The 27,653-nt window shown below is 38.3% G+C and overlaps 1 protein-coding gene across 1 annotated transcript in view; it reads left to right on the top strand.

The window, feature by feature from the left end:
* LOC124721723 (glutamate receptor ionotropic, kainate 2-like) overlaps positions 1 to 27,653 on the top strand; it is a 541,952-nt gene that overhangs the window by 347,949 nt on the left and 166,350 nt on the right. Inside the window, exon 9 of the mRNA XM_047246817.1 lies at positions 17,727 to 17,951. Coding sequence (XP_047102773.1) covers positions 17,727 to 17,951 — 225 coding nt within the window. The remainder of the gene's footprint in view (positions 1 to 17,726; positions 17,952 to 27,653) is intronic.

Here is a 27,653-nt window from a genome sequence, read left to right as displayed (position 1 = left end):
TTCTGTTGTCAGCAAGGATAGGCAAAGAATTTGATACTTCTGCATTTACAGTTTTGTGTCACTGACTGGGGCATAGTAGTTCATAAAAAATCTTCACTACAGCTAGACACTTTCCTGCATCTGGTAGATGAGCGAGTGGCAGCATTATCTTTCCTCTTGGGTGTTGATGTGGCTGTCTCTGCAGTTCTGGCTGGTGCACTTCTGTTGCAGTCTGGTGAGGTGGCTGCTGCTGTTGGTTCGGTAGCGGGTTCATGCCACCCTAGTTCTCTGATGGTCTTTTGGGACTTACATTTAATAGCTTCATTTATCATATTTCCTAATGTATACTTTCCTTTATTGTTCAAGTGAAGTCCATGTCTGGTGAAGTGTGTTCTGTCAAGTGAGCTGACGTCTATTAGTCTGACATTACTGAATGTGTTGCAACACTTTTGAGTTTAACATTTATTCTGCGAATTTCTTTGTTTATTGGTGAGCTTTCAGGCAGGTCTTATCTTAGGTTAAAGTTCACAAGTGAAATGTTTGTTTTACCCATTTCAGGTGGCTGCCTCATGTACCACTGTGAGGAATGGCCTTTTGTGAGATACCTGACTCCAAATGCCCATTGCATGCAGTTCCCTTTGCAATGTATGCTCAGAAACTGTTTGAGATGGACTTGCAATCACTGACAGAACATGACTCTCTGTCCCATCCTTGTTGGTTAGGACCATTGTATGGTCACTATTCCTACACCATGTAATGTGGCTTCAAGTAATAAATCATTCTTTGTATTCATCTCTGACAGTCCATATTTATACACTAAAAATTCAGTTAACTTCTTTCACAGTGTGGTCACAGGTATATCCAAACATAAATTCTGTCATGTCACCATGTCAATCCAACTTCACCCACTGATTTCCTGCAAACTTTGCAACCTACTGGCATGTACATATCACTTCACCATCATGACTACATTTACATCTACATCTACATCTGTACTCTGCGAACCGTTGTGAAGTGCACAGAAGATGGTATGTCTCATCGTACCAGTTATTAAGGTTTCTTCCTGTCCCATTCACATATGGAGTGCTAGAGGAATGATTGTTTGAATGCCTCTGTGCCTGCTGTAATTATTCTAATCTTATCCTCACGATCCCTATATGAGCAATATGTAGAGGATTGTAGTGTTTTCATAGAGTCATCATTTAAAGCCAGCTCTTGAAACTTTGTTAGTAGACATTCTTGATATAGTCTATGCCTATCTTTGAGAGCTTGCCAGTTAAGTTTCTTCAGCATCTTTGTGACACTCTCCCACTGGTCAAACCAACCTGTGACTGTCTGTACTAGCCTTCTCTGTATACATTCAATATTCCATATTAGTCCTATCTGATATGGGCACTTGAGCAATATACAAAAATGGGTCACACAAGTGACTTGTAAGCAATCTTCTTTATAGATTGATTGGACTTCCCCAGTATTCTACATGCTTGACCCCTGACTGATCCTATGTAATCACTCTATTTCATATTACTATGGAGTGTTATACCCAGGTATTTGTATGAGTTGGCCATTTCCAGCAGTGACTCATTGATATTATAGTCATAAGATTGTAAGTATTTTTCATTTTGTGAAGTGCACTATTTAACATTTATGAATATTTAAAGCAAGTTGTCAATCTTTGCACCAATTTGAAATCTTATCGAGATCTGACTGTAGATTTATGCAGCTTCTTTCAAACAGTACTTTGTTACAGATAACAACATTATTTGCAAAAAAATCTGAGATTAATATTGTCTGCAAGGTCATTAATATACAACATGAACAGCAAGGATTCCATCACATTTTGCGGCACAGTACATTACTTTTTTACCACCCTGCCAATGTCCAGCAGTGTTCATTTGTCTAGCTAAAAGCTGTAGTAGAAAATACTAGACCACTACTGTCTATTGCAGGTCGCAACATACATAGAATTGTCCGGTAAACGGGATGTGGCTAGTACTGAAATAAAAGTTTGGCTCAGCAATGTAAATTTTCAGGTGTATTTTTACGATAAAGACCACAGTTAATACTGCCAAGTCCGTACTAAGTGCCTACTCACTGTAAAGTTCCCATGCACACCACAATCACACACGTAGCCAGTTTATGGTATTTACATCCATTACTGAAGTTAATAGAGTTCACTAGATCATTTAGTTATGAAAATGCTTGCTCAAATGTTGTGCACTCTGCTCTACACGTAATACCTGTTCCAGTCTTAGACCGCACAACACGCCACGCGATTTTAACTAAAAGTCAAAAGCAATAATTTTGATATTCCGTCCGAAATTCCACATGACTTCTACTATACTGTTCACTTAAATGCGATTTGTACTACTTCGTGAACTCGTAATTAGCATTTTTCCACGATTTTACAGTACTTTCGCTGGAGCTGCTTTCAATGAGATGTCACTAGTTCGAACCCTCAGCCCCGACTGACCTAGATCACACCAAAGGCTTTGTTCCCAGCATAGATTGGCGCGAGTCTGCATTTTTCTGATTGGCTGATATCGCAAACAGCAAATCAGGTTGCAGTATTATCCCGCACTAACCCGCGCTTTACTTCAATGACCAGTAAAACATTTCTTTCTATGGCAATTGCTAAATAAATAAATTTAGAAAAGTATCAAATATAAAATTACTCCTTCCGAAATTACAGATTAATTTGTGTTCTACTCATGAGTCCTTAGTACCATAAACTGACTGCTCATTTAATTATAGTAAATCCCCTGTATATTTTAACTGGTACTTCGTGAATAAACAAAACAATTTTCATTTACTTCTGTTGTTCTTCACTCATACAACACTCACACTGCTTATTACTACACATATAAAACAATTATAATTATGCAAATACATTAAATATTAGTCAAACATAACTTTACAACACTGTTTTGACTATGACTGCTAGCACTGTCCGTCAACTGCTGACCTCTGCCGCCTACTAGTAAAACTACGTGCAGCTCTGTAACTCAGGTCCATGTCAGCTGGTGACATCTGTCAATGACTCATGCCTATAACAATATCATCCTAACAAGTGACAGGAGCGATGTGAAGGCACACCCCCTGTAATTATTAAAATTGTTGAAAACAACTTTTTATAAATTTACCACATCGTGACTGTCTCCGTACTCTCAAAACAAATGTGAAATTTGAAAATTACTAATCTAAGTTACAGAATTCTTACTTCGGACTTGTCATACTACCCTAACTAAGTCTAATATTTTACAAAATTTTTGATTTTTTTTTTTTTGAATTTTTTACGAAACTTTACAACTGAACTATTTAATTTTTTCCTTCAAAACCATATTTTCCACCAATTGTGACTTTACATAAAATAGTTCTTGTCCATTACAATTAAATTTTCGCCTTTTACTTCATCTTATTTACATGAACCCAATATTTCATTGAATCTCCACCCGCACTTTGATTGGTGTCCTGGTGTCATTTTGAAATCACTCCTACATTACACGTTGCACTGCATAAGTGTCCTCTACCTCACGATTTTTCTCTTAGCACATCACAACACCTTGCTTGGTTGGCGTCCATAACATTGCACATTGGTCCACTCTTGGGTAAGTCCTTATTATACAATGGTTTTTACCTACAAAACATAGATTCGTCTAAGACTACTAATATACATAACCATCTCAACACATGGTATAAAATATTCTCCCTATGCTATACTCATTAATTATTTATGCTTTCACTATTCAAAGCAAATTAACAGAACATTTAACTCTTAAACTGCAAGAAAATTTGCATTTTCTTTTAAAGTGTTTAACTACTTCAGCAAAATTTTGTGTTGCTATTGAAGGCATACACTGAAATCACTTAATTAGGTTAAATTCTGATTATTCCCTATCCACTAAATCTTTTCTCAAAACTTGACAACTACGGCAAAGTCTTTATGACAGCTTTTACCAGGTTCCATATATGCTTAACTTTATGATTTCTTCTTCACAAATTTTTAAGAAGTCTTTTACAATAGCAAATAATACACAAAATTCAAAACTTGAGCATGACTTCAAAATCACATAAGATATTAAATTCAAATTCATATAACTATTTACAAAATCCATTATATACGCCTGTTCACTCTTACCTTTCACACCTGTTAGCATTAGTATTAGTAATATTTTGGTTGTCGTCTCTATTGGTTTATTTTATTAGTCACCTCCGGTAAATTTCATGTCATTTTTGGGATAGATTCATTTTCCATTATGACCATGCATCTTCATGCAAATCATCTTACTCACTTTCCATTTTTTTTTTTTTTTTTTTTACATCAACTTTTGTAACTACACTCCACAATTCCTTTACCATTTTCTAACAGGATAACACTCCCTTCTAAAACAATTTATGCCCTTCCTCCTCATTACTCTGAGCCCTTTTATTCTACTCTGTAATTAGTCATATCTGTTACTTCTCTCACTACTACTTCAAAATGTATACCTTCTTATACAACATGACAACACCTCACTACTCCAAAATCACCAAAATGCATCATTTTATTTTTCAAATTATATCCGCCTGTCTCATTAATCTAACTTTCTCACCTATTTTATTCTGTACTAAGAGCATTTCATCAGGATCTACCTCCACTTCTTCCCCATATTTGTTATACCCTTCCAGATCTGTTCTCTTCCTACAATATCTAATTGGAATCTGCTCACCTTCCGTCTTTGTAAGCTTTCTTTTCTTAGAGAAAGGCACTATAATGTTTTTCCCACTCACTTCCCGGCTTATACTGTCATTTTCAACGTCCAGCCTCCCTTTGTACTTCATTAAGAAATCAATTCCCACTAACATATCTATTCTTAAGCCCTCAAAAACTAGAAAGTTATGATACAATTGGTTACCATTTATACTGATAGGCGACATCACTTCATACTTTACATGCTTCTTCACTTTTCCTGTGGCTACAATTTTATGGATTCCCATGACAGGCATAATTGCTAGCTCTCTTTTATTAGGCAAAGCATCTAACCTTTGCTGACTAACAGCACACAAATCACTGCCACTATCAGCTAGGCACTGTACTTCTTCCCCTTGCACTAACAGATTGATTACTGGTCGAACTTTCTTTTCTTCCTTAACAGTGAGTTCATCCTCCTTAAGCAAGTCGTGTACAATTTTACGCCTTTCGAAACCTCCCTTGTGCTCAGAGATTATACAAATATCTACAGGATTGCTTTCACTACTCTCCCTTCCTACATTCTTCATCCTATCCACTATGGATAGATTAAAACACTTCTGCAAATTTGCAGCTCCCTTTTCTACACTAATTAGTTTCTCCACTAATTCTTCTAACTCATCTTCTCCTTCTACATTATTTTTACTCGACTGACCCCCTTTCTGTTCATCACCAGCATGAAATGTTTCCATAGCTTCCTCTAAGTCCATATTTACTGACATCAATAAGTCTTCTACCCACTTCTCATCTAGCTCGTGCAATCCCTGTATATTCACATCGCCTCCTTCTCCCTGGCAAGATTCCTCATTCACTCTACTGTATACTTCTCCCTCACTCCTAGAGTTTACATCACTTTCAACATCTTTTCCCACCAAACAACTTGCAGCACAGTGCTCCTTTTGCCTACTCCCATCTACATAGCCACCTTGTAGCATGCCTATTCTATCATCCTTCGCTTTACTACTTTCAATTGTATCATTATTGTCAATAATTTGGTTTTCAGTTACTTTGTTCTTATTGTATATAAAAGGTATGGCCAGCGGATTCAGATTACTGCTACCCGTTCTGCAAATGCCAGCCCCTCACAGATGGGATCTAGTTTCCCATGCCCTGTGATTCTGCTTCATTTCTGCCTCGCACCCCCACCTGATCTCTCTCCTGAAAATCATTGTCATCATGTATTGGCGATCGCAATCTGTAAGCGTGCCCCTGATCATTATCAATTGTCCTTGGAACTGGAGCATAGCGCCAACCACTTCCTCTCCTTCCTCAGCTATTATGTGACACACCCACTCTGTTCACATTAACATTCTGACCTCTCTCAACTGTATTCTGAGGCCTAAAACTCTGATTTGTCTGCTCCTCTTCCTGCATAAGCTTCTCCACCCTTTCCAAATAGCTAATAAACTTCTCAACATTGTCCCTAGGAGCAGCAACTATTTTATTTCTCCAGCCTAGAGGTAACTTTCCGTCTAACCCCATATTTATTTGCTCAGGCTCTAATTTGTTTGTCAAATATGACAAATTAGTCACCCATCTTAAAGCAAATCTTTTTATATTCTCTTTCCGAGGATTGAACTTTTCCACAGCCCAGAAACTGTTTTGCAATTCTATTTGCTTTTGCTTGCCCCAATATTCTTTGAAAAACGCTTCTTTTAACTACTCTAATGTCTCATATTGTTCTGTAGCAGTCGTTCCCCATATCCTAGCCTCACCCAAAAACTTTGATGTTACGATACCAATCTTCTGTCGGTCACTCCACAAACTAGGCAAAACATTTTCAAAATCATTCCAGAACTCTTTCGGATGAACATTTCCAGCTGGATCAAAATGAAGAAACTGTCTGTTTGTAATATAAGACACTTCAGCAGTTCCTGTCACCATACTACAGTTCACACCGTTAGCACCCAATCTAATATTACGTTCCACTTTGTTTAGTCTACTGTCATGCTCATTTAATTTAAGGGTTATTTGTTCAGTTTTGTTAGTAATTTGTTCTACACCACTCACAACCACATTCACTCGTTCAGACACAACTTTAACACTGTCCAAACAATTTTCATTCACAGAATCAATTTTTCTATTTAAATTTCCATGTGCAGTTTCACACATAGATTCTACTGACGTCAGATTTGACTTGACTTGACCTACTTCTTTTCTTATCTGATCTATATTCTGTTTGCTTCCAATAGCAACCTTGCTAAACAGCTCTGTTAATTCACTTTTACATTTTCTGAAGACTTTTTACACCTACTTTCTGCATCAGAAATTCTCTTATTTACATGAGTATCAAACCCCTGAAAATCCGTCCTCCACATCTTCTTAAGCTCAACAGCCTGTTGTTCTATTTTCTCATTAATTTCAGTCTTAAACTGTTTCAGATCATTAGCTAGCTTGATAATACTACCAGACTGTTGTTCAGCTTTCTGATCTAACTTCCCAAAATTTTGTTTTACCTCAGTTAAATTCTGATTAAAATTTTGTTTTACCTCAGTTAAATTCTGATTAATATTACTGAAATTTTGATTCATATTCGTCATTAAAGCTGCAAACATATCTTGTAAATGTACTGGTTTGTTTTCCTGTCGTACAATTTTTTGTTCAGCTAATTGTACAGGCACAATACCACATTTGGTATCTGTTCTGTCAGCCTCCTCACTCACATTAGCACTACTGACATCAACAAACTATTAATACTGAAATCATTCAACTGACTATTGTGAAGATTTAAACTGTCACCCATACCAGAATCGGTCGGAACATTATGTTCCACTTCCATCTATACAACGGAAATTTCTGAGGCACATCGTTACTTGATACTTCCATATTAATGGTATCCCCTACTTGCTTTTGTTCAGGAGTACTTGCCTGACTAGCACTCACATCAAACTAACTTACATCGCCCTCTCTCACAACCACAGAATTATCATTGCCATCCATACTAGCAAGTCTGTTTACACATGCAAATAATACACTATATAAACTTAACTTATATTTCTTTGTCCGACGTCGTCGCAGTGTGTTGAAAACAGTAATCTGCCTTTCTTCCCATGGTGTACCAGATTCAGGGCCCCCACGCACTGCCACTGCGATGGAAGCTGCTGCACCTTGCTGTTCGCTTACTGTGCCATCTGTTGCTCAGCGGACCAATACTACGCTGCGCCTTCAGTCCCGTAGCATCCAGTTCACTTTAAAATCTCCGTTCCACAGGTTCTCTCCTTGTTGCATCTCAAAACATATGTTCGTCTTCACAGCAATATTTCAGTCACACCTACAGTCACTGCTGTAAAGTTGCTTATTGACCATTCCTCTCGATCATGAATTCGATTCCTACAGCTTTATAGTTTCCCGGCCGATGCACCAAGTACGGCACGGCATGTTACTTTTTTACCACCCTGCCAATGTCCAGCAGTGTTCATTTGTCTAGCTAAAAGCTGTAGTAGAAAATACTAGACTACTACCATCTATTGCAGGTCGTAACTTACATAGAATTGTCTGGTAAACAGGATGTGGCTAATACTGAAGTAAAAGTTTTAACTCGGCAATGTAAATTTTCAGGTGTATTTTTACGATAAAGATCACAGTTAATACTGCCAAGTCCATGCTAAGTGTCTACACAATGTAAAGTTCCCATGCACACCATAATCACACGCGTAGCCAGTTTATGGTATTTACACCCATTACCAAAGTTAATAGAGTTCACTAGATTGTTTAGTTATGAAAATGCTCACTCAAATATTGTGCACTCTGTTCTACACGTAATACCTGTTCCAGTCTTAGACTGCACAACATGCCACGCAGTTTTAACTAACAGTCAAAAGCAATAATTTTGATATTCCATCCGAAATTCCACATGACTTCCGCTATACCGTTCACTTAAATACGCTTTGTACTCCTTCGCAAACTCGTAATTAGCATTTTTTTGCGATTTTACAGTACGCTACGCCTCAACTTCTCTGGTGCACACCCGAAGCTACTTCTAAATCTTATAATGAATCTCCATCCAAGATGACAAGCCATGTCCTCCCTACCAAAAAGTCTTCAATCCAGTCGCAAATTTCTCATTATACTCCATGTGATCATACTTTTGACAATAAGTGTAGGTGTGGTACTGAGTCGAATGCTTTTCAGAAATCAAGAAGTACTGCATCTACCTGACTGCCTCAGTCCAAAGTTTTCAGTATGTCATATGTGAAAAAGTGTGAGTTGGGTTTCACATGACTGATGTTTTCAGAATCCATACTGGTTGGCATGGGGGATGTCATTCTGTTCAAAATACCTGATTATGTTTGAACTCAAAATATATTCTAAGATTCTACAATAAATTGATGTCAAGGATATTAGATGGTAGTTTTTTGGATCATTTCTGCTACCATTCTTGTACACAGGTGTAACTTGTGCTTTCTTCCCACTACTGGGCACAGTTTTTTGTTCAACCACAAATTCAGTATAGAATCTGATAGGGATTCCACTGGGCCCTGGAGCTGTGTTCAGTTTTAATGATTTTAGCTACCTCTCAGCACCACTGTCACTAATACTTATTTCACTCCTCTTTTCAGTGATGCAAGGATTAAATTGGGGCAGTTCCCCTGTGTTTTCTTTTTAAAGGAACTTTTAGAAACAGAGTTAAGCATTTCAGCTTGCTTTGATACCCTCAGTTTCAGTTTGTGTCTCATTCACTAGCAGTTTAGCATTTCAGATTTTGCTTTGATACCCTCAGTTTCAGTTCATGTCTCATTCGCTAGGGACTGGACATGAACTTTGATTCCACTAGCAGCATTTATATATGACCAGCATTTTTTTTTTTAAGAGTCTCTTTAAAGAAAGAGAGGCTACTGCATAATAGAGGTGAAACAAAGCGTTGGACTATAGATTGAGAGATGCTAAATGAAACACATTTGGCTGTCAAGAGAGTGTATACCATGGAGGGTCCCTTCTTTTATGAACTGTTCTACTGGGTACATATCTAGCCAGAGAATGGTCAACTATTCTTTTAAACTTGAGCTATAGTTCCTGTATATGCTACTCCCTACTGAAAGTTTAAAGTTCCTCATTGAGGTATGACTACTGACTGTTTCTCTAGTTTACTGAACATGAATATCTTCCTGCTTGTTTTAATTGTCCTTTGTTCTTTGGTAATAACTGATGCAACAACAGTGTCATAGTCACTGATACCAGTTTCAATATCAACATCCTCAAAGAGGTTAAGTGTATTTCTTGCCATTAGGTTCAATATATTTTCATCATGAGTTGGGTTCTGAACTGTCTGTTCTAGGTAATTTTCAGAGAAGACATTTTGAATTGTTTTGCAGGATGACTTATCATACTATCACCGACAAACCTGTAATTTTTCAAGTTGATTGTTGAATGGCTAAAGTCCTCACCAATGATTACTATGTGAGTGAGTAACTTATGAACAAGCGAAACAAGGTTTTTTCTAAGGATAATCAGCCCAATACTGAGTCTTATGCAAATTATCTTGCATGCAGTTTCAGTTTCTATTGAGGTGGATTTGAGTTTCTTTTCTGCTGAGACAAATAAAGCATCTCTATTTCCCATTAGCCTATCCTTTTGCTATACACTTAAATTTTCCTCAAAAATTTCACTGCTATCAATTTCAGGTTTCAACCAGCTTTCAGTACATAGTATTATGTGAGCTTCACTGTTTTTGGGGGGGAACACTTCAGCAGTTAACCACTAGAATTTTAATCCACTCACTTGTGGGGGGGATATTTCTTTTGATCTTGCACTGATACTTCTGGGTTTCCTACACCTATTGTTATCTGGATTGGATGGAAAGTCATCTAATCTGAGAAACCCTGTGTGCACCACAGTCAGATAACTGGGTAGCAGCCTCTGATGTGTAGTGCACACCTTATCCATTTAGGGGAGCCCTACAATTCTCCACACTATGGTACAGGTCTGGGCAGTCAACCTAGCTTTCCACAGAACCATTAAAGTCTCTGGTTCAGTCCTTCTACTTGACTCAGAACTGAAGGGCCATGACCATTTCTGGGAACAATGCTACAAATTGTGAACTTTGCTGAAACTCCATGCTCAAGGCTGGTCTTCTCAACCTTCATTGCCAGTCACTGGAATGATCCAAGTATGACCTCAGACTCCGGACAACAGGCATAATTTGTTCCAACATGCACCACAATCTGCAGTTGGTTGCACCCTGTTCTCTCAATGCCTACTGGAATTGTCTCTCCAACATGTTAAATGAGGCATACACACTGAGTGCACCTGGTGTCCTTTCCTGTCCCTTGCTGCCATTTTCGTAAGGGGTACCATCATTTGCCATACATTTGAACTGCCAATAATTAATAGAGTCTTACCCTTTTGTGTTTGTTTCCTCTTGACACTGGACAAAACAGGTTACCCAAAACAGGTGAAGTGAGTCCCATTGGTTCAGTTCCAGTTCCAGTGAAAGACATCACCTCGAAGTTGTTGGTTAGGGAGATCATATAACACCCTGAGTTCTCCCTGGTACCCATCCACCCTGTACAGGAAGCCTTGAGCTACCACTGAAACACCATTCACTGCCGCCTAGTGGATGAGTAATGGTAGATCCCGTGCTTTCTGCAGAGAAGATAGGATTCACAGGTACCTGACTTTTGGGAGCTCTTCCAACACACCAATTTGTAGCACCTGCCAATCATTTGACAGTAGTGAGGGTGATTTCCACCTGATTACAGATGTCAACCAACTCATCCCGTGTTCAAGAACAGCATTCATAGTGGGGCTGCATTTTGGATGGTACAGTGTATTACAGGATAGTGAACATATAACTTTAAACTAAGCTTGCTGATTAGCTTTTAATCTGTGGAGCTAAAAAAATATTAATTACCAACAAAAATTGACGTAAATACACGAAACAAGATTTGTATTAAGCCAACAGAAAAACCGGAGGTAAAAATTACTAATTTTCTAAAACTTTTTAAGGTTAATTATAGTTATTAGCAAACTCTAAAATAGAGATAATTCATGATAAATGGTGATAATATATGCTCCTCTTTAAGTGAAAACTGAATGTGACACAATATGTGCTGTAGTAATGGTTATTATATCACAAACATCGATTTACTACAAATTAGAGTATGAACAGGGCAAATGTTAACTCCCAGACATTCTGAAAAATGTATATTTACTTGAGTTGATACATGCTGAAATTCAGGGTGATCTATTCTTTGACAGTAACTGTAAATCACAAATTCTGATTCGCTGCAAAATACACTCCTGGAAATTGAAATAAGAACACCGTGAATTCATTGTCCCAGGAAGGGGAAACTTTATTGACACATTCCTGGGGTCAGATACATCACATGATCACACTGACAGAACCACAGGCACATAGACACAGGCAACAGAGCATGCACAATGTCGGCACTAGTACAGTGTATATCCACCTTTCGCAGCAATGCAGGCTGCTATTCTCCCATGGAGACGATCGTAAAGATGCTGGATGTAGTCCTGTGGAACGGCTTGCCATGCCATTTCCACCTGGCGCCTCAGTTGGACCAGCGTTCGTGCTGGACGTGCAGACCGCGTGAGACGACGCTTCATCCAGTCCCAAACATGCTCAATGGGGGACAGATCCAGAGATCTTGCTGGCCAGGGTAGTTGACTTACACCTTCTAGAGCACGTTGGGTGGCACGGGATACATGCGGACGTGCATTGTCCTGTTGGAACAGCAAGTTCCCTTGCCGGTCTAGGAATGGTAGAACGATGGGTTCGATGACGGTTTGGATGTACCGTGCACTATTCAGTGTCCCCTCGACGATCACCAGTGGTGTACGGCCAGTGTAGGAGATCGCTCCCCACACCATGATGCCGGGTGTTGGCCCTGTGTGCCTCGGTCATATGCAGTCCTGATTGTGGCGCTCACCTGCACGGCGCCAAACACGCATACGACCATCATTGGCACCAAGGCAGAAGCGACTCTCATCGCTGAAGACGACACGTCTCCATTCGTCCCTCCATCCACGCCTGTCGCGACACCACTGGAGGCAGGCTGCACGATGTTGGGGCATGAGCGGAAGACGGCCTAACGGTGTGCGGGACCGTAGCCCAGCTTCATGGAGACGGTTGCGAATGGTCCTCGCCGATACCCCAGGAGCAACAATGTCCCTAATTTGCTGTTAAGTGGCGGTGCGGTCCCCTACGGCACTGCGTAGGATCCTACGGTCTTGGCGTGCATCCGTGCGTTGCTGCGGTCTGGTCCCAGGTCGACGGGCACGTGCACCTTCCGCCGACCACTGGCGACAACATCGATGTACTGTGGAGACCTCACGCCCCACGTGTTGAGCAATTCGGCGGTACGTCCACCCGGCCTCCCGCATGCCCACTATACGCCCTCGCTCAAAGTCCGTCAACTGCACATACGGTTCACGTCCACGCTGTCGCGGCATGCTACCAGTGTTAAAGACTGCGATGGAGCCCCGTATGCCACGACAAACTGGCTGACACTGACGGCGGCGGTGCACAAATGCTGCGCAGCTAGCGCCATTCGACGGCCAACACCGCGGTTCCTGGTGTGTCCGCTGTGCCGTGCGTGTGATCATTGCTTGTACAGCCCTCTCGCAGTGTCCGGAGCAAGTATGGTGGGTCTGACACGCCGGTGTCAATGTGTTCTTTTTTCCATTTCCAGGAGTGTATGTTATCCAAAACACTCGTACCAGTAACTTACGAAAATATAATTTTGTGAGGTTCCGAAAATTCTTAAAAATAATCTATTTCTCACGTATTTATGCAATGAAATTAGAGAACATTTGTTTTGAATGAGGCTAGGCCTACTCTTCTCAAAAATATAAAAAATCGCTAATTAGTTTAAGCCTATAATTGACGATATCAGTACAAGATTATCACGCCATTCGTGAATTTTTGCAGTTTCACAGTATATCACAACAGAAATGGGTATTGATATGATCATTGAAAGATTATGCTAAAACAACATGTACAGTAAAATACGAAAATCCAGATTTTCAATTGGCACACGAAGCTTGCCCAATCATTCTCACACAAAGGAAAAATTTCAAAATCGGCTTTTACATGCAAATCAACATGCAAATTGCACAGATTTTTTTACTTAGCCATTTCTGGGCCAACATCTACACTGGTGTGCCAAAAGAGGACACTGCAGCATGAGTTTATCTCATGCAAAATCATAAAAATGTGGAGCACCAACAAAGTAGTGTCTAATATTTTGTCTAATTAATTTCTGAGACTGGTGTAGAGAAAATTGATAGGACATCATTGGTGTACATACTCATGAATATCTCCTTAAAAGTTGTTTGGAATGGGACATGCTTCAATGTCCTCTGCTAATCAAAGCAAAGGCCTTGGAACTAAATGTTGCATGGATCAGTTGCTTTCCTCACTTGCAGGGAAATATGAGGATGCATTCACTGATTTTTAGATTATAACGAGGAAAGAAAAACTTAAGTACTTGGTGCATTATGTGATAATTATGAGGCCAGTAATATTGTTGTAAAAGTGCTCCAAGGTCTGGTATTCTGATCTTGTTGCAGAGATCCATTTTTATTGAAGCTTTACCTTCATATGCTTTCCTTACCATGTAGAGCTTTTATTGTTCCTTGTCTCTCCAAAACATGCACCTAAAATCATCAATAATGGAAGTACTTTGTAATATGAAATTGTAGGAATTTTATTTGGAAAACATGGACCTATGGCATTGTTATTTTGAGCAGTTTATTCCCACGACCTGTTTAATCTTACCGATGCCAGATTCTATTCATGAACACGGTCTTGAAATACATACACCATAATAGCTGTTCACTAGTATTTACATGTAATTTCACAGGTGATGTTTCAATAATTAAATTTTGCTTGCCCTATGCTTTTACTACATTAACATAGTTCTCAACAATTCTTATAATATTCCTGAACAATACAGTTCACGTAGGCTTTCACTATTACTGATAACTTAGTCCATAACTTCACTGTTCTGTTCCCCACTCGTCACCCTATAGTTATGTCCATTATAATTATCCGGGCAGTTATGCTGTGGTCGGTTAATGAATTCTGTGTCAATTCCCAACGTTTCATCCCCGTCTGCGGAGGATATCTTCAAGGGAGTCTGTAGCTCGATGGAAGGTCCAACACACCCACTGGCGCGCTACAGTAGGGGTAATGCAGGAATAGGTTTAATAATGAATTAAAAAAATAGGAATGCAGGTAAGCTACTACAAACAGCATAGTGAATGCACTATTGTGGCCAATATAGATATGAAGCCCACGACTACCACAGTAGTAGAAGTTTGTATGCCAACTAGCTCTGCAGATGATGAAGAGATAGGTGAAATGTATGATGAGGTAAAAGAAATTATTCAGACAGTGAAGAGAGATGAAAATTTAATGGTAATGGGTGACGGGAATTCGATAGTAGGAAAAGGAAGAGAAGGAAACATAGTAGGTGAATATGGAATGGGGGTAAGGAATGGAAGAGGAAGCCGCTTGGTAGAATTTTGCACAGAGCATAACTGTTGGTTATGACCTGTAGATTAAAACTTAAGAAACTGCAAAAAGGTGGGAATTTAAGGAGATGGGACCTGGATAAACTTACAGAACCAGTGGATGTAGAGAGTTTCAGGGAGAGCATTAGGGAACGATTGACAAGAGTGGGGGAAAGAAATACAGTAGAAGAAGAATGGGTTGCCTTGAGAGATGAAATAGTGAAGGCAGCATAGGATCACATAGGCAAAAAGATGAGGGCTAATAGAAATCCTTGGGTAACAGAAGAGATACTGAATTTAATTGCTGAAAGGAGAAAATACAAAAATGCAGTAAATAAAGCAGGCAAAAAGGAATACAAACGTCTCAAATATGAGATTGACAGGAAGGGCAAAATGGCTGAGAAGGGATGGCTAGAGGACAAATATAAGGATGTAGAGGCATATATCACTAGGGGGAAGATAGATATTGCCTACAGGAAAATTAAAGAGATCCTTGGAGAAAAGAGAACCACTTGCATGAATATCAAGAGCTCAGCTGGAAACCCAGTTCTAAACAAAGAAGGGAAAGCAGAGAGGTTGAAGGAGTATATAGAGGGTCTATACAAGGGTGATGTTCTTGAGGACAGTATTACGGAAATGGAAGAGGAAGTAGATGAAGATGAAATGGGAGATATGATACTGTGTGAAGAGTTTGACAGAGCACTGAAAGACCTCAGTCAAAACAAGACCCCGGGAGAAGACAACATTCCATTAGAACTACTGATAGCCTTGGGAGAGCCGGTCCTGACAAAACTCTACCATCTGTTGAGCAAGACAGGCAAAATACCCTCAGACTTCAAGAAGAATGTAATAATTCCAATCCCAAAGAAAGCGGGTGTTGACAGACATGAAAATTACCGAATAGCAGTTTAATTAGCCACGGCTGCAAGATACAAACATGAATTCTTTACAGATGAATGGAAAAACTGGTAGAAGCCGACCTCCGGGAAGATCAGTTTGGATTCCATAGAAATGTTGGAACATGTGAGGCTATACTGACCCGACGACTTATCTTAGAAAATAGATTAAGGAAAAGCAAACCTACATTTCTATCATTTGTAGACTTAGAGAAAGCTTTTGACAATGTTGACTGGAATACTCTCTTTCAAATTCTGAAGGTGGCAGGCATAAAATACAGGGAGCGAGAGGCTATTTACAATTCGTTCAGAAACTAGATGGCAGTTATAAGAGTCAAGGGGCAGGAAAGGGAAGCACTGGTTGGGAAGGGAGAGAGACAGGGTTGTAGCCTCTCCCCAATGTTATTCAATCTGTATAATGGAGAAGAAATTAAAACTTTGAGGTTCGCCGATGACATTCTAATATAAGCAAAACAACTAATGATGGTCAAAGTAGAGAGGATATAAACTGTAGACTGGTTATGGCAAGGAAAGCGTTTCTGAAGAAGAGAAATTTGTTAACATCAAGTATAGATTTAAGTGTCACGAAGTCTTTTCTGAAAGTATTTGTATGGAGTGTAGCCATGTATGGAAGTGAAACGTGGACTGTAAATAGTTTAGACAAAAAGAAAATAGAAGCTTTCAAAATGTGGTGTTACAGAAGAATGCTGAAGATTAGATTGGTAGATCACATAACTAATGAGGAAGTATTGTATAGAATTGGGGGAAGAGAAATTTGTGGCACAACTTGACTAGAAGAAGGGATCGGTTGGTAGGAAATATTCTGAGGCATCGATGGAGTACCAATTTAGTATTGCAGGGCAGCGTGGAGGGTAAAATTGTAGAGGGAGACCAAGAAATGAATACACTAAACAGATTCAGAAGGATGTGGGTTGCAGTAGGTACTGGGAGATGAAGAAGCTTGCAAAGGATAGAGTAGCCTGGAGAGCTGCTTCAAACCAGTCTTTTTTTATTTTAGTGTGTAATAGATACATTTGGTTCTAGAAGTTTTCTGATGCGTATGGTTCAGGAAATAAGTTAACATTTTAAGACTATATCTCAATATTGGGCACTAGTTTGCCTTTATTGTTTGGTCCATTGTACTACCATCATGATAGTGATACACAGAGGGAAACTCTACTAGTAGCAGCACCATAACCTCCGCTTTCTCTGGCGCCACCAACAACTACTACAGTAAGAACATGAAATAAAGTAAAATGAAGTTAATCAGATACATTCTGCTGTGTTGTACATCTATTCAAAGAGCTACACTTTTACAGCGTCGACTGAAAAAACAATGCTTTTTTGATCCTCTAATTTTTCAAGATTATATAGTTCACACAGAAAATGTAAAAAATTATGCTCAGATGTTTTACTTACACTTTGTGTATAGAATCATCTAGAAGAAATATCCACAGTTTGCATAATCCTACGTCATTGTTAACTAAATGTGCCTTATAGAATTAGTGGAAGAAAATTAAGACAAAACAGAGAACTATATCCTAATATTTTACATTTGTTGCTGATTAACTGATTTGTGTCATACATGAAAGTAATTGTTGTAAGCTCATTATTTCCCTGATGACATGTACTATTTTTTTCCTCAGAGATATAAGACACTTCGAGGACTAACAGGACCTGTACATTTTGATTATGAAGGTTTTCGAACAGATTTTATGCTGCATATAGTGGAGTTGACAGTTGATGGACTGCAGAAGATTGGCACATGGAATTCAACCACTGGACTTACTTTAATACGAGAAGAAGTATCAACTGAAGTGAGACAAGAGGAAAGCCTACAAAACAGGACACTCATAGTGTTAACAGCAATTGTAAGCACACATTAACTGCTACAGAGTTTATATGTAAATACTGTTGAACTTGAGAAAAATGTTTTCAGTAGGGGGGCTTGACAAATAAATAATCTTATTTTAGCTAAAAGGAATTGTTCTTTTCTAGAACACTTTATTTTCTATCAAAAACTATTTTTGTTGTTCCTTAAACATGGACTTCACTGATAGTATCTAAATAATATTATGTACCAGAAATTTACAGGATTTTTAAAAAATATAAGTATAAATGTGATAAAACATAATTATTTTTACTTGACATTTATAATATCCTAGAAGAAAAATATATTTGTGTGTTTCACGTGTGCAGCTCACAATAAGCTACTTTTTTTCAGAATCATTTGATACACTACTTAAAAGTGCATTATTTTGTAGTCATCTCCAGACTGCTTTTAGATGTTCATCAGATACAGCGAGCAGTGCCAAATAAATTTATGTTCATACATAGATGTGTAGCTCTATGCCTTGCATGCAATGTTACTGAAAAATTGATTTTAATCAAATTCAGAAATAGGGCTTATGTATGAGTCATGTACATTGTATTCAGTTATACGTAGATGGTCCCATGAAAAAATTGAATATGATAAGCCATGGTTTTAAAATAACATATTTATGAGTTTTTCCATAGCTAACATGTGAGAAAACTGCAGCACAAAAGACATTTCCAGTAGTAATCATGTTTAATCTAGACTGACAGCTTTTGATGTTAGGAAGGCAGAAGAAAGCGTAGGGTTTAACATTCCACCAACAACAATGCCCTTAGATGTGGCACATAAACTCAGACTGTGGAGGGATAGGAAATAAAGTTATCATGTACTTTTCAAAGGAGCAACAGAAAACAAAAATTTGGAATAACTGGAAGCAATTCCAGTGTCTTACGACTACAGTACCTTCCTCAGTTTTAGAATTAGACCATAATCAAATGCAGATTTCACCACCTGACTGCATACAACATGCCATGTGTTGTCGCATACAGTTTAGTGAAGCTGCCTTGTTCTGTCTTTGTTCACAACTTTTTAATGACTTAACATGCAAACCAGTCATTCTGCATTAAATGCTATTCCCATTGTATATGTATTTTGCTTCTGTCATATTTATTACTTTCTCACCATAACCAATCATATTCTCAATTACTCCTGTGCAATAAATTCAACCATCGTCTTGTTACACACCAGAAAAAGAAAATACAAACAAACCATATGTTAGTAGAATGACGAATTTTCTCAGCACGGCACACACATGGTGTTGATGTCAGTTAAGTTTTGTTTCTGATGTTATAGAACATAAATACTTATCCTGTGTGTGTCTCATTCAAAACAATGTACCTGAACCCATTCCTTATTTTCTATGGTTTAACATCAGCAGAAATTTATTAGAAGTTCATGATGGTTTCTAAGGAGCCTACTCTTTTACTTTCAACAGCTAAAAATGAGTGGTTTTATTGAAATGTGGCCATACTTCTCTTGACAGTGATCCATGTAAAGATCAGTCAGGAACTAGAACAACAGATCAAAACAGAACTAGCACAGTACACTGTAGGGTGGATAGAAGGTAAGGATGTGTGAATTACCTGGTGTGTTTGACACATCAGAAGATAGAATACAGTAAATTTTACATGAATAAGAGAGCTTAGTGTATGTTAGGTGTCATATTTGTGAACACTCCTCAGAAGCAAAGGTGAATATAAAGACTTCATCAATGTGTGAACAACTCTAACTATTCTCACAGATTTTTATGTGGGCAAGAGAGGAATCACTCTATTCACATCAGAAAAAGTAATAACCAAAGAAGCGAGGGTAAGCCATTGATATTACACTATCAAAAGTGAAGTGCATTTCATCTGCCAGAAAAACAATGCCTTGTTTCTTCTGGAATGAAAAGAGATTCTTCTTATTGACTGACTTGTGAAGAGCAAAATATTAACTGGTGTGATCTTCTGTACCAATTAGGTGGAAAAAATATAATAAAAGGCATGAAATGCAAAAGGAGTAATCGTAATCCTTCTTCAGTAAAATGTATCTGTTCATGGAGATGCTTTGGCAATGGGAAAACTAGTTTTTAGTATGAATTCTTGGAACATCGAAACTATTAACTTATTTGGCATCCTCTGACTTTCATCCATTCCTATCCACAAATTTATGCCTCACAAGTCTTTTGTGTACAAACAAGAGGTTATGACAGCTATAAATGAATGTTCTCCAAAATGTGTTTGCCTAAAACATACTGCTTTGAAACATCTGTGGCTATTTTTACCTTAAAAACATAGTACATTATTGCCAGCCTGAGAAATATTCTGCTTGGCAATATGTGTCAACCATCTGGGAACCTTGTACTCCTCATAATATAAAGCTAAATCTTATAATGATTTCTGAGATACAATGCAGGAGAAGGATACCGATCTGACAGTCACCTCAAAATGTATGAAAAGCTCATTTAAACCACTAGGTCAATATGCAGCACAGCTATCTGTTAATCCTGCAAACAGACTGGACATGAATCTAGGTCATCTTTCCCTTGAAGATGGCAAACATTTTATAAATTAAGATGTTAGAGCAGGCCCAAATTTCTGTATTTAGTAAATCACCTACTGTTTGATAGCCACCGTATGTGAATGTGGAGTAATTCTGAAACGTCAAGACATGCAGATACATTGGAAAACAAGTTTGCAAATCATTTTAATAACTTGTAGTTTTGGGTCATTTAATTCTGATGCCAGTTAAATTAAACTGCTGCATTAATAATTATACATTTCACGTAGCTCATTTGGGAATTTTGGATAGTTCCAAAATGGAAAAATCGCCTTATATGTTCCATTATTATCTCTCATTCATATGTATTAAAGTAGCTTTACAGTTTTTCTCTGGAATGCTACTGTGACAATATTTCACAGTTAGTCTTTAGCTCTGTATCAAGTTAATAAGACGTCGTAAGACAGGAACCTGAATTAAAAAGACTACAATTAGTTTAATGTATAACAGATGTTCTTTTGGTCATACTTTCTACAATTATTTTCTTTTAGTGTCTCAGTTGTAAATTATATAGTGTTGATCAGTCATGGTGAAAATTGTCCTAATAATAAGCCAATACACATAAAATAACTCAATAGCACTGTTTGCTGCTTACATTTTCTTGACAACAGAACTTTTGTTTTAACGCAGATAACAGAAAAAGTAAAAAGTACACCAAATTAAGTCAAATAAAGAGAAAGTAAGTGGCAGTTATAGTATTAAAAAGTAAACATTTTTGATTATTGATTTGTAGAATATTGTATTACAATAATAAATACATTGTAATTCTATTCTATACCCAAGAGACTTTCTTTGTACCACATCTTTCATAAAAGACTTCTTTGGCAGTTTCAATTATACATGCATATCATTTGTGGTGTGCTTCACTTATGATAGAGTTGAGATAGATTATGACTAATGAGAAATTAAAGCCTGGGGGGTAATAAGAAAGAAAAAATATTTGTGGTAAATGTAAGACATAGGAAGTGTACTGTATGATGTATGATAGGTCACTGTTAATGAAGCCTGAGGATATTTGGTTGGAGAACACCAGTGAACAGTAGAAGGGGCATTGTCTCTCTCAAAGGCACTAATGTATTAGTGATGTTTATAAAATGGGGTACTGTTCTTTTTAAGATTTGTATTTGACAGTACCACGTGTGGGATAATTTTGTGTGTCACCTGTAGTTGTACAGCTTTACTTTTAGCTGGTGTATGGATTATATGTATAAAAGAGTCTGCAATTATTACTGTTTGATGGAAGAAACATAATTAAAAATGTTCTCCAATTGACTTGGGATAGAGAGATGTGTAGTAAGCCAGAACCAACAACACTCTCAGGTGTAATTTTCAAATACTGATGCAGACTCATGGAGTGTAGCATCAGGGAAATTATAGGTTCAACAGAGTATTCCCTGGGAGTCATATGATGATGAAAAATTTTAATTTTAATTGCACTGAATGAAGACAATCTAAACGGTTAGCATACAGTATAATAAAATAGAATAGAACAGATTTAGGATGGAATACATTCATAACTTTTGAAAGTTTTTAACGCGATTGGTGTTACCAAAGGTTAAATGCAATACTAATTAAAGTAATACAGTGTGTGTACACAGTTTCCTAACTATTAAACAGTGGAATTATTATTTTCCAGTACTTTAGTACTGTAACTAAATGCATTAAGATTATGTTTTCACAAACTTCGAACTGGGTGACTGGTGTAGTACATTGTTTCATTTATATCACCTCGTATGCAGGCAATATGTTTATAGATTTAAGTAGGTGCCATACTTTCATTGTCATCCCTAACTTGTATGGACTGTCTGACCATGATGGACAATTCCTCACTCTGCACGACATTACACCCCTCAAGAAATTAATCTCTACTTGGAAATGTATTAGGTCAACGACTAGTGATGCACTGGAAGTCTTTAAACAGAAACTGCAACAGATGGACTGGAACCCAGTATACAGTGTAGATGAGGTTAATGCTGAATTTAATATATTCATAAATGATTTTTCAGACATCTTTGAAGAAGTATTCCCAAAAAAGTTTGTGAGAGGCAATACTGGTACATCACCAAACAAACCCTGGATCACAAAGGGAGTTAAACAATCATATAAAACAAAGAAGGAATTTTACATTGCAATTGGAATGTCTAAGGACAAAACAAAAACTGGCCATTATAAAATTTACTGTAAGGTACTAAAGAAGGTAATACAAAAGTCAAAAGCATTGTATTATGAGCAAGATATTGACAACTCTCATAACAAAATGAAGATTATTTGGAATATTGATAGAAGGGAGATGGTGAAAACCGTAAGAACTTTTGAATAACTCAAAATTAAACAGGAAAGAAATCTAGTACATGAGCCTGAAAACATAGCCAAAATTTCAACAACCACTTCTTGTCAGTTTCAGCAAAAATAGGCTCGAAGGATTCTGTTAATGAAGTTCTGAGTCATATGCAAAAGACTATACCCAAATATATGGTAAAATTCATATCAGACCTGCTACAGCAACTGAAATTAAAAGAACAATCATTCCTCTCAAGAATACATATTCCACTAGGATAGATAATATCTCTAATAATTTACTAAAACAGAGCAATGCTTCTATTAGTGATGTACTTAGCCACAGTTTCAATACATCCTTACAAAAGGGAACTGTGCCTGATAGTCTCAAATATGCTGCTGTAGAACCTCTTTTCAAGAAAGGTGACAAAACCAAAGTCACAAATTACAGGCCAGTATCCATTTCTAACTGCTTTTTCAAAGAGTTTGGAAAGACTTATGTATATGAGAATTTTGGAACATCTATATAAATATAACATTCTCAGCAAAAGTCAGTTTGGTTTCCGAAATGGTCTGCCAACCAAACAAGCAATCTATGCTTTCACAAATAAAGTTCAGGATTCAATTAATGACAAAATGGTAACAAAAGGATTGTCTTGTGACTTGTCAAAAGTCTTTGACACTGTCAACCACCAAGTCCTATTAAAGAATGTAGACCTATTAGGAATAAGTTGCATACCAAATAAGTGGTTAGAATCATACATCTAAGATAGAAAGCAGAAAGTAACTGTAGATAATACTGATGAGATCTATAGTGGCCTGGTTTCATCTAATTGGAGAACCATTAAATGAGGAGTGCACTAAGCAGCCATTCTTGGTCCTTTACTGTTCCTCATTTTTATAAATGATATACCTCAATGTAAAAAGTCACAGTGCATTTTTACAATTTTTGCAGATGACGCCAACATTGTGATTGATGGTCATACATGTGAAGGTCTTGAAGGATCTATTAAGAATATTCTTATTGATTTAATGAAGTGGTTTAGCATCAATGGACTCTTAATAGAAAGAGTTGAAACAACAAAGTTTTTAGGTGTTGTAATTGACTCAAGAGTAAACTGGTCTCATAATATAATAAATCTTCAGAAGTGACTCAGCTCAAAAATTTTTGTCCTATGCATTCTCTTCAAAAGTGGAAATATAGACACAATGAAATTAGCATGCCATGGCTATTTCCATTCTCTTATAACTTATGGTATTATATTTTGAGGAAACCAAACACTGACAAAGAAAATACTCTTGGCCCAAAAATATGTTGTAAGAATAACGAGCGGCATAGACTCTAGATGTAGTTGTAGAAACCTTTTCTGGAAACTGAGAATTATTACTGTTATTCTCAGTACATATTTTCTCTTATGTGTTTCATCAGAAAAAACATTGAGTTTTATAAAGGAAATAGTGAATGTTGTGGATATGATACTAGGAGAAAGTATGATTTCTGCAATGATTGTAAAAACCTGGGTATGGTGCAAAAAAATGTGCAGTTCTCTGGTGCAAAAGTTTTTAATGCTCTTCCTCGAGATATTAAAATTGAAATTGATAAACATTCCTCTTTTAGAGAGTATCAGAAGCAATTTCTGCTGAAAAGCTCATTTTACAGTTTAGAAGAGTTTTTTTTATCCACAATGAAAAACCCTAATAGTTCTCTGGAACAGAAATTTTTAGTGTGATATACAATAGTGCAAGTTTGACCAATAATACAGATAGCATACTCATGTAACATTCATAGTTATTTTCACTGGTTTTGTATTTGTTTTTCACTTTCTGTGTCTAATGTTTGCTGTAATCTGTCATTCTTACCACAGCTGTGTAACGTAAACATGGAGTATTACTTTTGGATTGCTGACTGCTTTAATACTACCTATGTATAGATTGTTTACTGACACACATTATATCCTTTTGATCTAATGACAGTTGTATTGATGGAGAATAAATAAATAACTTCGAAACTAGACTTATTACAACTTACATATAGATTTTCTCCTTAATACACATGCATATTGACTCCTTTCAAACTATATATTGTAAAATTCAAAGTTTATTACTTTAATTAGCTCAGCTTCATAAAAGTAAGGGTTGAATTTATTCATAAACACCATGTGGGCAATCTGTGGGGGTTGTTAAAAATCATGCGGCCAAGATGTTTATAACTATGGTAGACCATTGTTGGTCTGGTGTATGGTACAGCCTGTCAGCTGCATGCACGTTTCTTGTATTATGCTGCTATACTGAATTATGTAGCTTAAAGAGATGTTGATGTCCTTTAGTACTGATTAAGGAGCCATAAATATAAATAACAGGTCCTTACAGTATTTTTGACTTTTAAATCCCACTGGACATAATCACCTTTTTAGACATGAATATTGATTGCTGGACCACTTTAATTTCTTCCCAGTAGAATATGTAGGCCAAATGAGAAATGAAAAGGGAAAGGTATGCACATAATAAGATAATTTTGCTGATATGACATCTTGATTTGTTCACCAGATATATTACCAAAGGAAGGCTGCTGCATATTTGTCTGTGCCAATAATAGGCCTACTGTGGGGCAGAGCATTCATATAGGTCATAAAAAGAAAGGATCCAAAAACTGAGCCTTCTTGCAATCCTTTTGTGACTGACAGACAGTTTGATTTTGTATTGGTTATACACACTGACAACAGTAGAGATACTGTTGCAAATACACGTTGGAAAGTCACTTGAGAGAAGTTATTGATTGGAATGTGAAACAATTGCAAAGATTTTGTCACTTATTTATAATCAGTCATCAACAGCAAAAACTTGTATGATAAATAGAATATGGTAATACATGAAGATTTATGCCATAATATGCAAACAATAATATATACACTCCTGGAAATGGAAAAAAGAACACATTGACACCGGTGTGTCAGACCCACCATACTTGCTCCGGACACTGCGAGAGGGCTGTACAAGCAATGATCACACGCACGGCACAGCGGACACACCAGGAACCGCGGTGTTGGCCGTCGAATGGCGCTAGCTGCGCAGCATTTGTGCACCGCCGCCGTCAGTGTCAGCCAGTTTGCCATGGCATACAGAGCTCCATCGCAGTCTTTAACACTGGTAGCATGGCACGACAGCGTGGACGTGAACCGTATGTGCAGTTGACGGACTTTGAGCGAGGGCGTATAGTGGGCATGCGGGAGGCCGGGTGGACGTACCGCCGAATTGCTCAACACGTGGGGCGTGAGGTCTCCACAGTACATCGATGTTGTCGCCAGTGGTCGGCGGAAGGTGCACGTGCCCGTCGACCTGGGACCGGACCACAGCGACAAACGGATGCACGCCAAGACCGTAGGATCCTACGCAGTGCCGTAGGGGACCGCACCGCCACTTCCCAGCAAATTAGGGACACTGTTGCTCCTGGGGTATCGTCGAGTACCATTCGCAACCGTCTCCATGAAGCTGGGCTACGGTCCCGCACACCGTTAGGCCGTCTTCCGCTCACGCCCCAACATCATGCAGCCCGCCTCCAGTGGTGTCGCGACAGGCGTGAATGGAGGGACGAATGGAGACGTGTCATCTTCAGCGATGAGAGTCGCTTCTGCCTTGGTGCCAATGATGGTCGTATGCGTGTTTGGCGCCGTGCAGGTGAGCGCCACAATCAGGACTGCATACGACCGAGGCACACAGGGCCAACACCCGGCATCATGGTGTGGGGAGCGATCTCCTACACTGGCCGTACACCACTGGTGATCGTCGAGGGGACACTGAATAGTGCACGGTACATCCAAACCATCATCGAACCCATCGTTCTACCATTCCTAGACCGGCAAGGGAACTTGCTGTTCCAACAGGACAATGCACGTCCGCATGTATCCCGTGCCACCCAACGTGCTCTAGAAGGTGTAAGTCAACTACCCTGGCCAGCAAGATCTCCGGATCTGTCCCCCATTGAGCATGTTTGGGACTGGATGAAGCGTCGTCTCACGCGGTCTGCACGTCCAGCACGAACGCTGGTCCAACTGAGGCGCCAGGTGGAAATGGCATGGCAAGCCGTTCCACAGGACTACATCCAGCATCTCTACGATCGTCTCCATGGGAGAATAGCAGCCTGCATTGCTGCGAAAGGTGGATATACACTGTACTAGTGCCGACATTGTGCATGCTCTGTTGCCTGTGTCTATGTGCCCGTGGTTCTGTCAGTGTGATCATGTGATGTATCTGACCCCAGGAATGTGTCAATAAAGTTTCCCCTTCCTGGGACAATGAATTCACGGTGTTCTTTTTTCCATTTCCAGGAGTGTATTTGTGCGGAGATTAAAAATTAAGATTGTAGGGACAAAGTCATACTGAAGAAAACCCAAAAGGAACTGATGTAGACTCTACTGTGAAATAACAACTGATGATTGTAATTTGAAGACCTATTTGAAATACAGGACCACACTGTTGAAATGGTGTACCTGCACAATATTAAGGTCTGTAGCCCCTTCAGTAAGAGTTATTAAATGGCTGGGTTACATTCATGAAGTTGACTTGTTTGCCTGGGGTCCAGGGATATGCTTGCAACTTATCCTACAACACAAAGGGTGTATTGAAACTGAACTTTCAAATGAGGATTTTCAGTCCTTTTCATATGAGATCTGTGACTTTCTCTAATTACTGAGTCTCATTGTCAACTGTTGTGGGAACAGCCAAGGAACACATTTCCTTTCCTCAAGTATCATAGAAATGGACTGATAAGTAGGTCTGGGTGTGCTTATTTGTGGTAATGTTTCTTTCAGAAGAAATGCAAAGTCCCTATGTTCTTATACATAACAGTGATTGGTTTGAGACACACAGATAACATCTTGAA

This window comes from Schistocerca piceifrons, chromosome X, assembly GCF_021461385.2.
Source record: "Schistocerca piceifrons isolate TAMUIC-IGC-003096 chromosome X, iqSchPice1.1, whole genome shotgun sequence".
Taxonomy (NCBI): Eukaryota; Metazoa; Arthropoda; class Insecta; order Orthoptera; family Acrididae; genus Schistocerca; species Schistocerca piceifrons.
This window is presented reverse-complemented; position numbering and strand designations above follow the sequence as displayed.